General features: G+C 41.3%; 1 protein-coding gene across 1 annotated transcript in view; it reads right to left on the bottom strand.

Moving 5' to 3' along the window:
- SMC2 (structural maintenance of chromosomes 2) overlaps positions 1–3,988 on the bottom strand; it is a 49,331-nt gene extending 45,343 nt beyond the window's left edge. The window contains exons 1-3 of the mRNA XM_043927707.1: positions 3,789–3,988; positions 2,473–2,691; positions 1,695–1,844 (exon numbers count right to left, since the gene is read on the bottom strand). Coding sequence (XP_043783642.1) covers positions 1,695–1,844; positions 2,473–2,640 — 318 coding nt within the window. The 5' untranslated portion in view covers positions 2,641–2,691; positions 3,789–3,988. The remainder of the gene's footprint in view (positions 1–1,694; positions 1,845–2,472; positions 2,692–3,788) is intronic.
- Positions 3,989–16,797: the final 12,809 nt, after the last annotated feature.

The following is a 16,797-nucleotide window of genomic DNA, read 5'->3' on the forward strand; positions in this document are numbered from 1 at the left end:
CACCCTCTTCTACTACTTTCCATACTCAGAGGCTGACCCATCTTCCTCCACTTTTTGATTTCCAAAGGAGTCAAATACTAAAAATGAAAGACACAGTTTTAGTAACAATCCTCGTCAAGACTCTAAAACGACTAGTAAAACATAAGACTTGTGAATATTTGAAAGAAAAAGAATAATCATGGAACTGCAGCATGGGTTTAACAAGAACAACTTATACTGGACAATAGCTTGTTCAGTCTACTGCAGCATGTACATCGCCATTTTGGAGGTATGACCACCTCACCCATTTGCTGAAGTCCTTAAAGACAAGATTCGTTTCTCATTCTTTCTATCTGTATTTCCCAGTGCATTTGAGAATGCCCAGCACACATCAAGCACTTAATAAATATTAAATACATATGAATTCACTTCTTTTCCTGACAGTATTAGGGTGGTAGATCATTTATTAATATCTGAACAACAATCCTAATATATCCTAAAGAAATTCGAGGAAGTCTTTATAACAAAATTCTGGAGAAGATACAGTCATATGGACCACAAAAGGACAGAAATTTTGGATTAGATTAGTAGCAGATTTTCTTAAAATCCTGAAAGGGTAATTATTTGATAGATGTTTAATGACAGAGAACAGGATTAGATGTTTAATGACAGAGAACAGGATTTTGTCCCAATCTAGTCAATCCTTTTTTTTTTTCAACCAGAGTTTTCATTAAAATAGAGATGGAAATCTATAAGCTACATAATGTTAAGATGAAGGGTAAATAAGAATTAACAGAATTTTTAAAGATAAAACTCTGACAAACTGAAAACTCAGTCTGATTATAATAAGATAAGATTTTAAGGGACAAATGTTAAGGTCCTCCATTGGTTTCAAGGACCTGCTTAGACGCAGAAATGGCAGTATATGGCTAAGTAATAACATGAACAAGTTAGACTGATTTTAAGTAAATCAGATATGAACTCATAACATATCATGTACTCTTCAACATCATATTGAGAAAAATAAAACTAGAGTACTTAAAATGAAAGAAGTGACAATTCTGCTTAATCCTGTCCCAGCCGGACCAATTCTGGTCCACGCAATTTGAAGTGCCAAGCATTAAAATGTCTGTGTGTGTGTGTGCACGCGTACATAAATAAAACTGGAGCAAATGTGCATTCCATGTGATGAGACAAGTGGAAGACCTAGGAACAACTAAATATCAACTGAATGACCTAGAGAATTTAGCTGAGAAAACAGACTTACAGCAGAACACTGATATATTGAAATAAAGAATAAATTACATGTTCTCTTGGTGCTCTCAAGATAACTAGGATTTATGTGTAAAACTTGAAAACAACAGTATCGTATGGCTCAATTTGCAAGAATAACTTGCTAATTTCCAAAAACAGAATGGGTTACCTCAGAAAACAGTGAGATCCCAAGAGCTACAGGTGTTCCAGCACAGAGAGACTCAAGTGCATGGTTTATGGTTTAAATGAGCATGGCTGAGTGCTTGCATGGATGGATTTCACATCCCTTTCAATCCACTTGGTAAATGGTGGAATTTGCTTAAGCAAAACAAGATATTCTTAAGGAATCTAGTCAGTATTTGATCCATCAGATTGCTCATAAACTTTCCAGTAATTGTATTGCCAAAATGCACCTGAGACATGCAAGTTTTTAGGGAACCAAATATTTAGTAGTCACTCACCTGCCTTGTTACTGTAATTTCATCATGAACCTCAAATCCTAAAGGACTCTGCTTTTTGTCAGAATTATCAAAGGTGATTGACACCAAGGCTTTTGTAATACCAGCTTGCCCATTTTTGTAAACTAAATCTTGTAAGTTAGAAGCCCGAACCTAAAATAAAGGAAAAGTTTATCAGTTACAATACTCAGTACTGCACAAAACAGCACTAAAAATAGCTTTCTTGCTGTTGGTAAACCACCCATGTAGTATCCATTAAGAAGTCAGGAACAGGAAGTGGTATTCATAGGCAAGGAAAGCAAAGAAAATGGGCATCGACCTGAAATGGGCCTCTCTCCCCACAGGACTTTTTAAATCCTGAACTAAACTGTTTTCTACTCATTTCTTAACAAGAGCTCATTTGAAAAATTTAAGGAAAGACAGTGTCTAAAAATTTCACTATTTATTCAATCCCAATAGCAGATCCCAAAAAGACATTGGGGGGGGGGGGGGGGGGCAGGTGGAAAGGATACAAACCAGAATGAGAATGTGTGAGTTTCAGTGTTGTTTCAAACATCTTAAGAAGATTAACCTTAAGCAACTCCTCTAAGTTTCTACCTTCTCACCTAAAATATGGAGTAGTAATACCTACCTTTAAAGGACTGCAATGAGGTATAAGATAATTCACATAAAAATGCAAATGAAGAGAATATTGATAATATTGGCCCTCTCCAAGTGCAAAGATTCCCCCCTTGAGGTTCCTCAAACTTAAATTCACTAAGTCAGAAAGTTTACACTTTACCTGAGACAGGTTGGAGATGCCCAGCAAAAAGCAGATGGAGTCCAATATGTTGGATTTTCCACTACCATTTAAACCAGTGATAGCATTGAACAGAGGGTCAAAACCATTGACTTCAGTCCTCTGAGCATAGGATTTGAATCCCTCAAGGATGATTGACTTAATGTGCATTTTAACTACTGACAGGTAAATCTCTGCTAGGAATCAAGCCACTGAGCAGTTCTGTACAAAACAGAAAAACAACGCATAAGTGCAATGTAAAACTGGAATCATAATAAACAGACTAAACCATAAGAATGACAGCGCAATAGAAATAAAACAGCCACTTGCAAAGCCATTTCCTCTGATGTAAAGGTATCTTTCTTTAACTTAAAAATATACAAGAATTAGCCTCTATTTAGAAGTTAACTGGGCTTCCCCGGTGGCTCAGCGACAAAGGAATCCTCTTGCAACGCAGGAGACATGGGAGATGTGGGTTCCATCCCTGGGTCGGGAAGATCCCCTGGAGGAGGGCAGGACAACCCACTCCAGGATTCTTTCCTGGAGAATCCCCATGGACAGAGGAGCCCGGTGAGCTACAGTCCATAGGGTCGCAAAGAGTCAAACACGACTGAAGTGACTTAGCACGCACACACGCAGAAATTAATTGAACCTGGAAGCCAACCAGCTACTTCTCCAGGCTCATAATCTTCCACCGTTAACATACTCCAGCTAACACAGATTACTGATCATTTACCATCGCATCCCCTTCGTCCAGAATGCACTTCTCCCGGACACTGACATGGCTCACTCTCCTTTATATCACTCACGTCTTTACTCCAACGTCACCTAACTAGGTTCCTTCCCAACTCTCGTATATAAAAAAGTGCCCTCTACCCATCCCCTCCCTCTGCTTTCTTTTTCCTTCACGGACTTACAGCTGACACTAATCAGTCCTTATTTATTGCTCTACCCAACCTATCATAATGTAATCTTCGGTAGCATCTTCTACATTCACCGTTGTATGCCAGAATACTGCCTAACACGAAGGCGCGGGATGGGCGGGCGGTCTGTAAATATTTCTTAATTATCAGTAGACATACCCCAGATAAATACCCGAAGGCTTTTGCTTTTACTCGGGCTCTTCCTTCGCCCCACCAGGCCTTTCTGTCAGCCCTTGTTCGCCCTACTCCAAGGTTGGACAGGAACTAATCATTCTGCCAGGAATCCCTTTAGGACTAAATTTACTCTGAAATTCCTTGCTACTCTGCTCCCCAGCCCCCGACGCCCATCTCCCGCCAGGAATGCTCGGCTAGGCCCAACCGGCCGCGCGCACGCACCTGCCTCGCCGCTGCGTCAGGTCGCCTGGGCTTGAGGCGCCGCTGAAGCTCTTCCTAATCACTAAGGCGAAGAGTGCGCCAGTCTTGCCCGGCTTCGGGCGCTAAGAGGCGAACGCCACTAAAGCTGCTCCTACATTTGCCCCGCGCGCGGCACCGGGGCGGAACTATTTTTTGCCTTTGAATTTCGGCGCGAGCGCAGGACCCCACCTCCACTACCTAGTCCATTGGCTGGTGCCTCAGAGATGCCTGACTTAAATGTTCCACTTTTCTCTTCCATCAAGCAGTTAAAGGGACAAAGAGATAGAAAAGAAGGTCGAGAAGGTAGCGGCTCAGGAAAAGCGACGGGTCGGACCTGAGGACTAAAGAAGCTGGCGGCAAATGTTGAGCTCGGTATCCGGCACACCTCGGGCAGCCCCGCACCTCAGCCTGGGGGCCTCGCGCTCGCCGGCCCCGCCCTGCCGCAGGCCGGGTCTGGCCGCCATCGCGCCCGGGAAGCCCCGCCTCCTCTCAGGGCCGGGGGGGACTCAGTGGAGTAGGCCCCCCTGGTCTCCGAGTACCGAAGGCAGGATGGCTTCGTGTCGGTCTCCTCGTTCTGCCTCAGAATCCCCCTGGGCTGGGCCAGGGTTCTCTAAATGGAAGCTGCGCCTTGTTGCGGCTGGGGCGGCGCCGGACGAACTTCTGAGGACTGTCGATCGCGTTCTGGCTCCGCCCCTCGCCGGCAGAGGACCCTGGCGGGCTTGGGTTTCCTGTCCCAAAGGGCCGATAAGGCTGTCACCAGAGTTGTGCTCCGCCTGCGGGAGAAGTTGAGTGGGGCTGATAGTAGATGGGGACGAATAGGAGTTCCCCTCGTTTCTCTGAAAAGCTGTGGAGTGATAAGCAATGGCAGAACTAACATTTCAGAGAATTTTAGGGGCAACACCTTTTAACAGCTGATATTTATTGATTTCAGGTGCCAGGTTGCGTTTCAGGCGCTTTTTAAAATCTTAGCAATCCTATGAAATCCGTGTTATTGTTCTCATTTTACAAATGAGCAAACTGAGCCGCAGGTTAAGCAACTTATTCCAAGTAGTAAGCGGGGAAGCTGAGGTGTGCTTCCACACAGTCTTGCTCTAGAGCTAGTATGTTTACTTCTCTTCATGTGCAGCCTCCAGTGCTAGTAATAACAGATGCTGTTATCAGTGTGTTTTTCTTAAAACAAAACAGCCAATTTACTCACAGTTAAGCATGTTGATACTAGTGAGTTAGGAAGGACATAGCTTCATAGTGTTCTATGGTGCTTTCCCTAGGTGATGTATAAAAGAGATGATGCGGCCAGTATGCTGTTTTAGGTTGTATATTTAAAGTTGCTTTCTTGGCCTCGATTGACTTTGCAGTATTGGACGCCAGTCAGGCTACCAAGAATGGGCCATTGATTTGAAAATCTTTTCTACTTGGGAGAATTAAAAGTTTTGTGGGGGTTTTCTGTTTGTATAAGAAAAATTACTTTATTTACTCTTATCTCACCCACTTAGGTAAGTCAGTCGTTACAGACCTAACATCATTTAGTCAAGCGGTTATCTTTGATATTGATTCTCTTCAGTCTTAAATACATTTCTTTTCAAGTATGTTCTCATTTCATCTCTTTGAGAATGAAGAATTTTAATTTGCAAACAGACCCTAATGTGGATTTTATCAAGTTGTGAAATAAATAGTTCTTTGGGGTGAAAATGTAAGTGTCAGGACAGACATTGTTAGCCTTTGCACTATTTTAATAAATTAATAACCAGCTGATATTATTTATGTCAGATGGATGAAAAAATACATGCAAATACACTTTTGCTGTATAAGGACTTCTGAGTAGTTATAAAAATAGACACATCTAACTACTTCCACTAAAAGTAATTATTATAGTGAAAATTGCCTATAAAAGGAGCGCTCTACAGCAGTTTTAGTCTTAGAGCATATCCGAGGCACTAACGAATTGCAGTTAGTACAGATGAACTTAAGGAAATCTAATGGCTTAGTGAAAACTGGCCTCTGAGGTTGCCATAGAGAAGTGGAGAACACCAAGGCATGAAGCCACTAAAACCCCTCTAATGTGGGGTGATTAGGAATGGAAGTAAAGATAGACTATAGGGTTGTTGTTCAGTTGCTAAACAGTGTCAAACTCTTTGCAGTCCCATGGACTGCAGCACACCAGGCTTCCTTGTCCTTCCAAACCCAGAGTTTGTTCCAACTCAAGTCCATGGAGTATAGTGTAGATACAGTATAAATAGGGCACTGTTCTTGTTTCATCACCGTGAATCGGAAGCATTTGAGTACTTCCCTGTGATCCATTGGTTAAGAATCTGCCTGTCAATGCAGGGGACACAGGTTTGGTCCCTGGTCCTGGAAGATTCCTCATGCCACGGGGCGACTAATCCCATGCATCACAACTACTGAGCCCATGTGCCACAACTACTGAAGCCTGCGCACAGTAGACCTTGTGTCCTGTGACGAGAAGCCACCGCAATGAGAAGCCCATGCACTACAACCAGAGGGTAGCCCGCACTCGCTGCAACCATAGAAGGCCAGCATGTAGCAATGAAGACCCAGCACAACCAAAAATAAATTAATTTTTTAAAAAAAGCTTTTGAAAGCTTGAACACTGGTGGGCAGGTGGAGTCTTTGTCCTTATGTAGAAGGCAGTAGTACCAGCGAGGACACTGATAAATAAAACAGGACCTAGGAAAAAGATTTGATCTTCTCTTCCAGGGCATTGGGAGGGACCCACTTCCCAAAGCCTCACTTTTCTAATTTTGGAGTCGTACAAAATCTGTGGAACTGAGTCAATCCTCTTTCGCTGGAATTTAGGACAGAAGGAGAAAGAAAAATGAAGGAATTTTACCTTCAGTGCAGAAATAAGGAAAGTTTGGTTCATTTTGTTGAGAGATTAATTTTGGTTTCAGTGGGAAGAACTGAAGTTCATATTGCAAAATTGAGTAGCAGCACATTTTGAATACACCAAATAAAACCAATCTGGCAAACTTGGAAAGAATGCCAGCTGAGCATAATTTAAAATGAGGACTAGAAAAGGAGGTGATTATATTCTTTCATGTAGACACATTTATTTTCATTTCAATGACAATATTGTTTTCAGTGGGCTTCCCAGGTGGTGCTAGTGGTAAACAGTCCACCCGCCAATGCAGGAGACAGGAGAAATGCCGGTTCAATCCTTGAGTTGGGAAGATCCTCTGGAGTAGGGGGTGGCAACCCACTCCAGTATTCTCACCTGGAAAATACCATGGACAGAGGAGCCTGGCATGCTACAGTCCATGGGGCCGCAAACAGGCAGATGCAGCTGAGCACACTGTTTTCAGTACTACACGTTCTGTTTGGTTCCTTGTGAAATCTGCTTTTATTTTCCTTCTGATTTCTATTATTTTGCCTCCTTAGTCAAGTTAAATATCTTTATCTTCTTTTTTAGGTACTTCTACTATTTCAAGCTTTTGCGTTCCTAACTCTGTAACAGTTGCTGACTCTTACTCATAGTGATTTGTTTCCTCCTGTGGTGCTGTTCTTGCATGGGGTTGTTTGGTTTATGGGAGTCTCTTATGCCCCAAGTTGTGAAAGGGTCCCTTCAGAGCACTTACACATTTGTTTCTGCCAGCGTTCTTTGGCTCTTAAAGATCTGGGAACATTTGTAAATGATTGTTTCTCAGTTTGTGGTTCCTGAATTATACAGATATCGTAAATTCATGTCTGTTGCAGGTCTGTGGTTTTAATTTATCACAAGTAGCTTTTGTTTTATCCCCCTATCCAAAGCTCCAAACAAAAAACAAACCTTCTTACCTCTTCCAGAGGCTAGTACGTGGAGCTTTTCCAATCACAATGACTGGCAGATCTTTAAGGCTGCAGGTTTCATATAAGGGCCTAGTTCCAGCTCCTCTGGCTCACTGAAGCTCAAGGGCTACTGCTTGTGCCTCAGAACGTAGCCACTGGCTCCTGAGGCCTATTGTTGTTTAGTCATTCAGTTGTGTCTGACCTTTGAGACCCCATAGATTGTACCCACCAGGCTCCTCTGACCATAGGATGTCCCAGGCAAGAATACTGGAGTGGATTGCCATTCCCTTCTCCAAGGGATCTTCCCAACCCAGGGATTGAACCCACACCTCCTGTGTTTCCTGCATTGGAAGATGATTTTTTACCACTGAGCCACAGGAGAGCCACATGGGAAGCCCCCTGAGCCCTATAGCCAAGTATAAAGTAAATGTTGGAAGACTGCCTGTCAGTGCATGTTCTTTACATTTTCAGTTTGTTTCTGGCACTTTGAATTTTCTGGGTTTTGTTACTGTGCATGGTATATGGTTTATATAACAATAGTTACATTTTATCCAGTAGTTCTATGACTTTATGAAGAAAATTTCAGTCAGCCAGGTTAGAGAAGGCCCTTCCACTTACTTTTCATGAAGCACATCAGTGATCTTTGTTTTGCTCCTGGTGAACCTTGCTTTCAGATTTTTCAATTCCGCATTCAAATGAACTTTTCCTGAAAAACAGAGAAAGATGTCTGGTATCAGCTCTTAAGAAAATATTTTCATTTACTATTCATAAAATCCAGTCTCTTGGTGCTTATTTCATATTTGTTCTTTCAGTGTTTCCTGTTCTCCTTGGCTTTTATCACTTCCACACTGGTTACCGGCCAAAGCTACTCATATTGCTCTCCTGTTTTGCCACAGCCCTTCCTTTATGGGGAGGATTATTCACTCCCCTTTCTCAAATATCGTTCTCATTTCATCGTTCTCCCTTTCACAGTGGTCCCTTACTACTTTTTACTTCAAGTCCACACCCATCTGCTTGACCTTCTTTCAGTTGGTTTCCTTTTATTACCAACTCAGTTCTTACTAGATGTCACTGTTAGATATTTTCCACAAGATCTGCCCCTTCAGTAATCAGCACTTTCTCTCTCTGTTACATTATTCAAATTCCTACTTAAATTTCTACCTCATCAATACTTATTAGCCACCAGTCTCTGCTCTCTCTGAATGTCCTACAAAATATATGTTTCTATATCAGAAATATGACATCTCTTTACTCCGTATAAACTCTTGGTGAAAATTGCCTGTAGAATTAATTCTAACCTCTTTAAGATGGCATGCCTGGCCTTTTGTAATTTATTCTCCATCTGCTTTCCTAAGACTCATGTCCTGCAGCTTCTTCCTTATATTACCTTGTCATTTGTTGTTCACTACTATAAACCAAGCACCAACCAATGACAAAAAAAAAAAAAGTGACAACTTTTAAAATGAATAGATGAATTCAATAGGCATTTATAGAATGCCTACCTTATTCTAAGAATCTACTATGTTCTGGAATACAAGATGAATAAGATGTGGGCCTGTCCCCAAGGAATCCATAGATGAATAGAGATGACATGCATAAAGAAATTAACCAGAGGAAGAGTGAAAGGCATTATAAATGATAGATTGCACAAGCAAGGACATGGAAGATAAACACAGTGTAAGAGGCAAGAAGTAGCAAGATTTAGTGTAGGATAAGCCAGATTATGGAACATTCTATGTGCCATCTTGAAAAATTTGTTGTCAATTTTGAAATATTGATGTTCTCGTCTATGTCTTTATGTCTTTGCACATGCTGAACTTATCCCCTGTCCATGTCTACTTCCATGTGTATTTCTACTTATATATTTGAAACCCTGAATTTGATCCATTTTGGGGAGAATTATTTACAGATTCTTATGTAATCCCTTAACCCTCTATCTAGACTTTACTTCTAACCTATATTCCTACTGTGACATACCTTCTGACATTCCTCAGTACCTAGCATAATATTGGTTGAATATGAATAAATTTAGGAGATTCATTTGCTGCTTTCTGATTAAGGTAAAGGAAAAGAATAGATTTAAAAAGTCAAAGGACTTGGGAAATATTGAAATATACAACATAATCCATAAATGATTCAACATTATAAGATTCAGCAAGTTAATGGTGATGATTATTTCATTGATCTGACATTGAAAACTTTTTTACACCAGCTAGCAGTGTTCTATTTGTGTAATGCCACCAGCAACCACCTATTTCAAATGCTAAAAGAAGATGTTGCTTAAGTGCTGCACTCACTATGCCAGCAAATTTGGAAAACTCAGCAGTGGCCACAGGACTGGAAAAAGTCAGTTTTCATTCCAATCCCTAAGAAGGGTAACACCAAAGAATGTTCAGATTACCCCACAATTGCATTCATTTCACATGCTAGGAAGGCGATTCTCAAAATCCTTTAAGATAGGCCTCAATAGTACGTGAACTGAGAACTTCCACATGTACAAGTTGGATTTAGAAATAGCAGAGGAACCAGAGATCAAATTGCCAAAATCCATTGGATCATAGAAAAAGCAAGAGAATTCCAGAAAAACATCTATTTCTGCTAAAGCCTTTGACTGTGTGGATCACAACAAACTGTGGAAAAGTCTTAAAGAGATGAGAATACCAGACCACCTTACCTGCTTCCTGAGAAACCTGTATTCAGGGCAAGAAGCAAGAGTTAGAACTGGACATGGAACAATGGACTGGTTCAAAATTGGGAAAGGTATATGACAAGGCTGTATATTGTCACTCTATTTATTTAGCTCATATGCAGAGTACATCATGCGAAATGCCAGGCGGGATGAATCCCAAGCTGGAATCAAGATTGCTTGGAGAAATATCAATAACCTCAAATATGCAGATGACACCTCCCTAATAGCAGAAAGTGAAGAACTAAAGAACCTCTTGATGAAAGTGAAAGAGGAAAGTGAAAAAGCTGGCTTAAAACTCAACATTCAGAAAACTAAGATCCTGGCATCTGGCCCCATTACTTCATGGCAAATAGATGGGGAAAAAATGGAAACAGTGGCAGATTTTATTTTCCTGGGCTCCAAAATCATTGCAGGTGGTGACTGTAGCCATGAAATTAAAAGACACTTGCTCCTTGGAAGAAAAGGTATCACAAACCTAGACGGTATTATAAAGCAAAGATATCACTTTGCCTACAAACGTCTGTACAGTCAAAGCTATAGTTTTTCCAGTAGTCATGTACGGATGTAAGAGTTAGACCATAACGAAGAATGAGCACCAAAGAATTGATGCTTTCAAACTATGGTGCTGGAGAAGACTCTTGAGAGTCACCTGAACAGCTTGGAAATCAAACCAGTCAATCATAAAGGAAAACAACCCTGGATATTCATTGGAAGGACTAATGCGGAGCTCCAGTACTTTGGCCACCTGATTCGAAGAGCAGACTCATTGGGAAAGACCCTGATGCTGGGAAAGATTGAGGGCAGGAGGAGAAGGCGATGATAGAGGATGAGATGATTGGATGGCATCACCGATTCAATGGACATGAGTTTGAGCAACCTCCGGGAGGTAGTGAAGATAGAAAAGCCTGGTGTGCTGCAGTTCATGGGGTCACAAAGAGTTGGATACGACTGAGCAACTGAACAGCAACTACAACCAGTGGCCACTGTGATATTCATAACGAATCTGCCATGGAATGAGCATCAACAGCTGCTGGCTTCTCAGAGCTCTCAGCCATATACTTTTCCTGTCCTTGCTCTTTTGACCTGTAAAATAAAAACAAGCTTCTACTAATGCTGGAATAGCTGGAGTTTCAGGTTGAAAGGATACAGTTCAGGTATAACCACATCCCTAGCTTCTTCTTTTTTTTTTTTTTTTTTCATTTATTTTTATTAGTTGGAGGCTAATTACTTCACAACATTGCAGTGGGTTTTGTCATACATTGACACGAATCAGCCATGGAGTTACATGTATTCCCCTAACCCTAGCTTCTGTCCAGGTATTATCACACCCTTCCTTCCCACTCCTTTACTGGACAAGGAAGACCATGTCACCAAGTCTTTTCTGCCATTTCAACATCTCTCCCAATCTGTGGGTAGTTACTTGAAAAAAAATCCTAGTATACTTTTGTTATGTTACTTCATGTTATTCAACAATTCCATATTATCATCTCTGTTTCATAGACAAAGAAGCTGGATCATAGAACTAAAGATTAGAGTAGCACTGGGCCTAAAGTCCATCCAGTTATTCAGCAAATGCTTGAGCGCTCACAATGTCAGTGAGCAGCACAGCAAGAATTTCTGCCTTACGGAGCTTAAACCGTGGTGGATATCAGTTCTTATTTTATTGATTGTAAAGCGTAACTTTTTACAACACTCTCATTCTGCCTTAGTAGTAGCTATCAGTCTCAGCACCTCAAATAATTGTCCTTTCCATGTGACTACTGAAGCCCTCAAGTCATAGAAACCCCAGCTGGCCTATTTCACCAGATGCTTGGGCATTCTCAGTCAGGCCTGGACATTCTCAGTCATGCTTGGATTTATAGTGGGTACTCGGGCTTAGGTCAAGAACAAAAGCTGAAGCATTTTAAACACTGCTCACAGGGAATGAATTCTTAGGGAAGTAGCAATGTTCCACTAGGAGTAAATGCTGTAACAGGCTAAAGGATGGACTTGTAAATATTCATAAAAAGTAGATTGGATTTAGTATAGATAGAAGTCTTGAGCAGGTGCAACAGGAAGAACTGCTCCTGTTAGGGCTGGTTGGTGGGATCTTCTTTTTGTATGGAGAAATGTTGCCAGCAATTCTTCTTGGAAGACTAATTTAGAATAATTTTTATTTTGTATATTTTTTATTAGTTAATGAGATCTAGGAGTGTAATAACCTGGTGAGAATTTGTCTGCAAATGGCAATCAAATTAGTCTTATTCATGAACTCATAAATAAGCTATAATTCGGCATTTTATGTCTAGGGGAATTAAAATGGGGGTCATGCTGTTTAAGAGGATAAGGGAATTTAACTATACACTGGGGAATTTAGAGCAGATTTATGATGAAGCTATATCCTAACTGGAAGCTTAATTGTGATTTAAATTACAGGTCAAGCTGTGCAATGTGTTTTCTTTTTAGGGGAAAATCTTTGGGGAGATAAAGTGTGCTTGTTTAAAGAAGAAGCAGAAAGTAAATGAAAAGGCAGATTGCATTTTTTGTTTTTCTCTTAAAATTTCAAGCTGCTGTAAGTTGAATCATTCCTGAGTTCCTGATGATGGCTGTTGCGAAATTTTCATTTTACCTTCTTTGTGTTAGTCTTGCCCTCTATTCCAGAGCAGTTATTTTACTTGACAGTAACAAAAAGATGTAGCCAGCATATCTGCCAGCAAACAAAAATGGAAACCAGAGATAAGGTATTCTCAACTCTTCTAGAATTGTGACATCCTATCATTTTAGGCTGACTCATAAAATCAGCAGCTTCTGCAAATAGAAGGGCCCTTGAAGAATTACAACCACATTTTTCAAATGGGGAAATTTAGGCTTCTAATGATTTTCTTAAATTTACTCTTTATCTCAAATAAGTCTATTGAGGAAATAAAATATATGTATGAATGACTTCAAAATATAAAGAAATTGCTTTCTGGTGAAATAAAAATTCAAACAGATTATCAGAGGTTGGCTATGTAGCGGAGGTCTTTACTTGGAAAATAACAGACTCTTACAGCCCAGACCTTTATTCTCTGACATTTCCCTCTCCTCCAAGAAATACTTCAGTAAGTAACAGAACAACCACCATGCGGATTCAGTTGTGGATGGGGATGGAGTCTGGGGTGGGCAATGGCGACAGAAAGCCTGAGAGGGAATGGGAATGATCTGTTCTCCTTTTAAGGCTCTGAAAGAAGGCCAAGTCAAGAATGGAATATTTAAACAATCCTTGACTAGAATGTTAAGAATAATACTAGAGAAACGATACAACGTAGTGAAAAGAGAGAAGATTCTAGCTTACAAGACACAGCGTGGGTCAAGAAGGTCCTCTTGAGACTCACAGGTGCAATGTCCTCTATGCCAGAAAAAACACCTGGCACTAGAGTGGAGTGTCCCATCGGAATTCCTCCTCTTATTCCCCCTGCCCCACCATCTTCCACCTTAGTTTCTCCATGCCTTGTTTGGGAAACAACTTCAGTCATTCACTTAAAGGACCTATTCCTCATACGAGGCAAATATGTAACACAGGATTGGTGCAGGTGCCCAGGGAGTCCACAAAAAGAAAAAAATCATGGCTGGGAACATAGTCAAGAGGTACATCCTTGGAGGATTTTTCTAGATAGACTTTGAGCTGAATCCTTAAAGAAAAATATGCCTTTGACAGGTGGAGATAGGGAATCAGCAGTCCAAGTGTAGAAGATTACTTGGCACAGCCTTCCAATAAGTTTACTAGAAATTTGTACTCCTCTTATAATGGGTGCTGAACCACACCACACAGAATCCCCTTGTGGGACCAAGGCATGAGATCCTCAAGTTCCCAGGAGAGCAGGTTGCAGATGGCTCACAGCTGAGCCTCTTCCCTAGCATGGCTCTCCATGGAGGAAGCTGCCCGGCTGAAGTTAATCTCCCATTCGCTGTTGGGCCATACCCAGTGACTGGTTCATGCAGGGACACAAAAGCCCCTTTGCTTCAACCAGGATAACTATAAAGGGCCATCTCAACAGCTTCTCAGGCCATCAGCTGAAGCCTTGTGACTGCACCATGGTGTGGCTTCTCCCTCTGGCCAATTCTGTTTTCTGCACTAGGGCACTGTGTTCTGGATAGCGGTCCCAAAGAAACTTTCTGCACACAGATCTCTGTTTCAATCTACTCTTTGGGGAACCCACCTAAGATAATACTAGGTAAAATTTGAAATACTATAGGCTATTTTAGGGGAATTCCCTGGTGACTCAGAAGGTAAAGAATCTGCCTGCAATGTAGGAGACCTGGATTCAATCCCCGGGTCAGGAAGATACTCTGGAGAAGGGAATGGCTACCCAGTCCAGTATTCTTGCCTGGAGAATCCCATGGACAGAGGAGCCTGGTGGGCTATAGTCCATGGGATTGCAAAGAGTTGGACATGACTGAGCAATTAACACACACACACACACACACACACGTACCAGCTATTTTAACAGAGTCTAATGTAGAGCTCGGAAAGCCTAAAGTGTACATATGATTCCGTCATTAGAAGTGCTGATTCATGGTCTCTATGGTAACAAGTTGACATCTCAAGTTAAGTGCTGAATTACTAAACCAATTTATATTCCACTGACAACTGGAAAGGAGAGAAATCATACCTGAGCTATGGTCCTTCTGTTCTCAGATTCTGCCAAACCCATCAATAGGTTCTGGTCACCCAGTATTAAGGGCTCTATCAGAAAGGCTATATCAGGAAGTTATGCTGTAGGAAAAAAGAAAAAAATTACCAAGTGCCTTAAAAGCAACAATGGTTTATTTCTTGTTCATGCTATATATCCATTGCAGAGGCAGGAGACATTTCTGCTTTTCATAGTCAGTAAGGAAGCAGCCATGACCTAGAATGCTGTGGATTCCTGCTAGAGGGAACAAGAGCTCTGGAAGGGACAAGAACTAGAATTTAAAATGCTTCATCAAAAGTGACACACATCACCTATACTCACAATTCATCACAACTATTTATTACAATGCCCGCAAGCTATGCGTGCCAAGTCACTTCAGTCGTGTCTCTCTTTGAGACCCTATGGACCATATAGCCCTCCAGGCTCCTCTGACCATGGGATTTTTCAGGTAAGAACACTGGAGTGGGTTGCCACAAGGGGCTCAGGAAATGCAATCTCAAAATGTGCCTGGAAAGGCACAGGGTCAGAGGGGAGAACTGGACTCTTTGGCAGGGCTTCCCAGGTGGTGCTAGTGGTAAAGAACCCATCTGCCAATACAGAAGATTTAAGATACCTGTGTTTGATCCCTGGGTTAGAAAGATCCCTTGAAGAAGGAAATGACAACCCACTCCAGTATTCTTGCCTGGAGAATCCCATGGACAGAGGAGCCTGGTGGGTTACAGTCCACAGGGTCGCAATGAGTCAAACACAACTGAAGTGACTTCACTAATGACTAATGGAAGATCTTGGAGTCTAGAAACTCAAAAAGGGAAAGAAATAGGTTAAACTGGTAGTTTAATTTTCAATTAAAAAGAATCTTAGTAGTAAGTAACCATTGATCCTTTATTATCTTTCAAATTATATTTGTGCTATTGTTTTTATTTTATCTATTCTGAAAATATGTACTAAGTATCTTCTAGTATTTGCAAAGTGCTGTGATGGTTACTCTGAGGGCAAAAACTCTGGATTTGTTTCTTTAAATCATTTATTTCTTTAAATATTTAGTTGGAGATATAGGGCTTCCCTGATAGCTCAGTTGGTAAACAATCTGCCTGCAATGCAGGAGATCCCGGTTTCGATTCCTGGGTCAGGAAGATCTGCTGGAGAAGGGACAAGCTACCCAGTCCAGTATTCTTGGGCTTTCCTTGTGCCTCAGCTGGTAAAGAATCTTCCTGCAATGCCGGAGACATGGGTTTGATCCCTGAGCTGGGAAGATCCCCTGGAGAGGGGAAAAGCTACCCACTCCAGTATTCTGGCCTGGAGAATTCCATGGACTGTATAGCCCATGGGATCGCAAAGAGTCGGACACAATTGAGCAACTTTCACTGTATAGGAATTCAAAGTATACAGAAGAAGAGAATTAAGAGAGAATGGCAGGGATGGGGGTTGAGGGGGCATGAAAGGGTGGGCAGTGTTTAGTGGGTGTAAAGGAGGGAATTGTTAAATACTGAGTTTCTGTGCTTAAAGCTAGAATGGACAAAACTGCCTTCTGCAAGTATATTTGAAAATACCCTGCTGATCTGGGCTATACCAAAGGGACAGGTAAGCAAAAGTATATGTTACATTATTGCTTTTAAGTACACTTCTTATTTCTGTTTCCCCCTCCCAGTTCAGGCCCTTTAATTTACATTTTAAAATGTCCATATTTTAGTGGTTAGGATAAATGACTGTGAACTCAAAGGTGATATTGTTGCTCCTTGAAATTAGGAGCCCTGCTTTTTTGGTGCTCTGTACACTCCCTTCTAAGTTAATGATGATTTATGGTGATAATTATAATATATTGCTCCTCTAACGCCTCTTTTAGCTTATAGAGCAAGTTTACATAACT

The sequence above is a fragment of the Cervus elaphus genome, chromosome 16 (assembly GCF_910594005.1).
Source record: "Cervus elaphus chromosome 16, mCerEla1.1, whole genome shotgun sequence".
NCBI classification, from domain to species: Eukaryota; Metazoa; Chordata; class Mammalia; order Artiodactyla; family Cervidae; genus Cervus; species Cervus elaphus.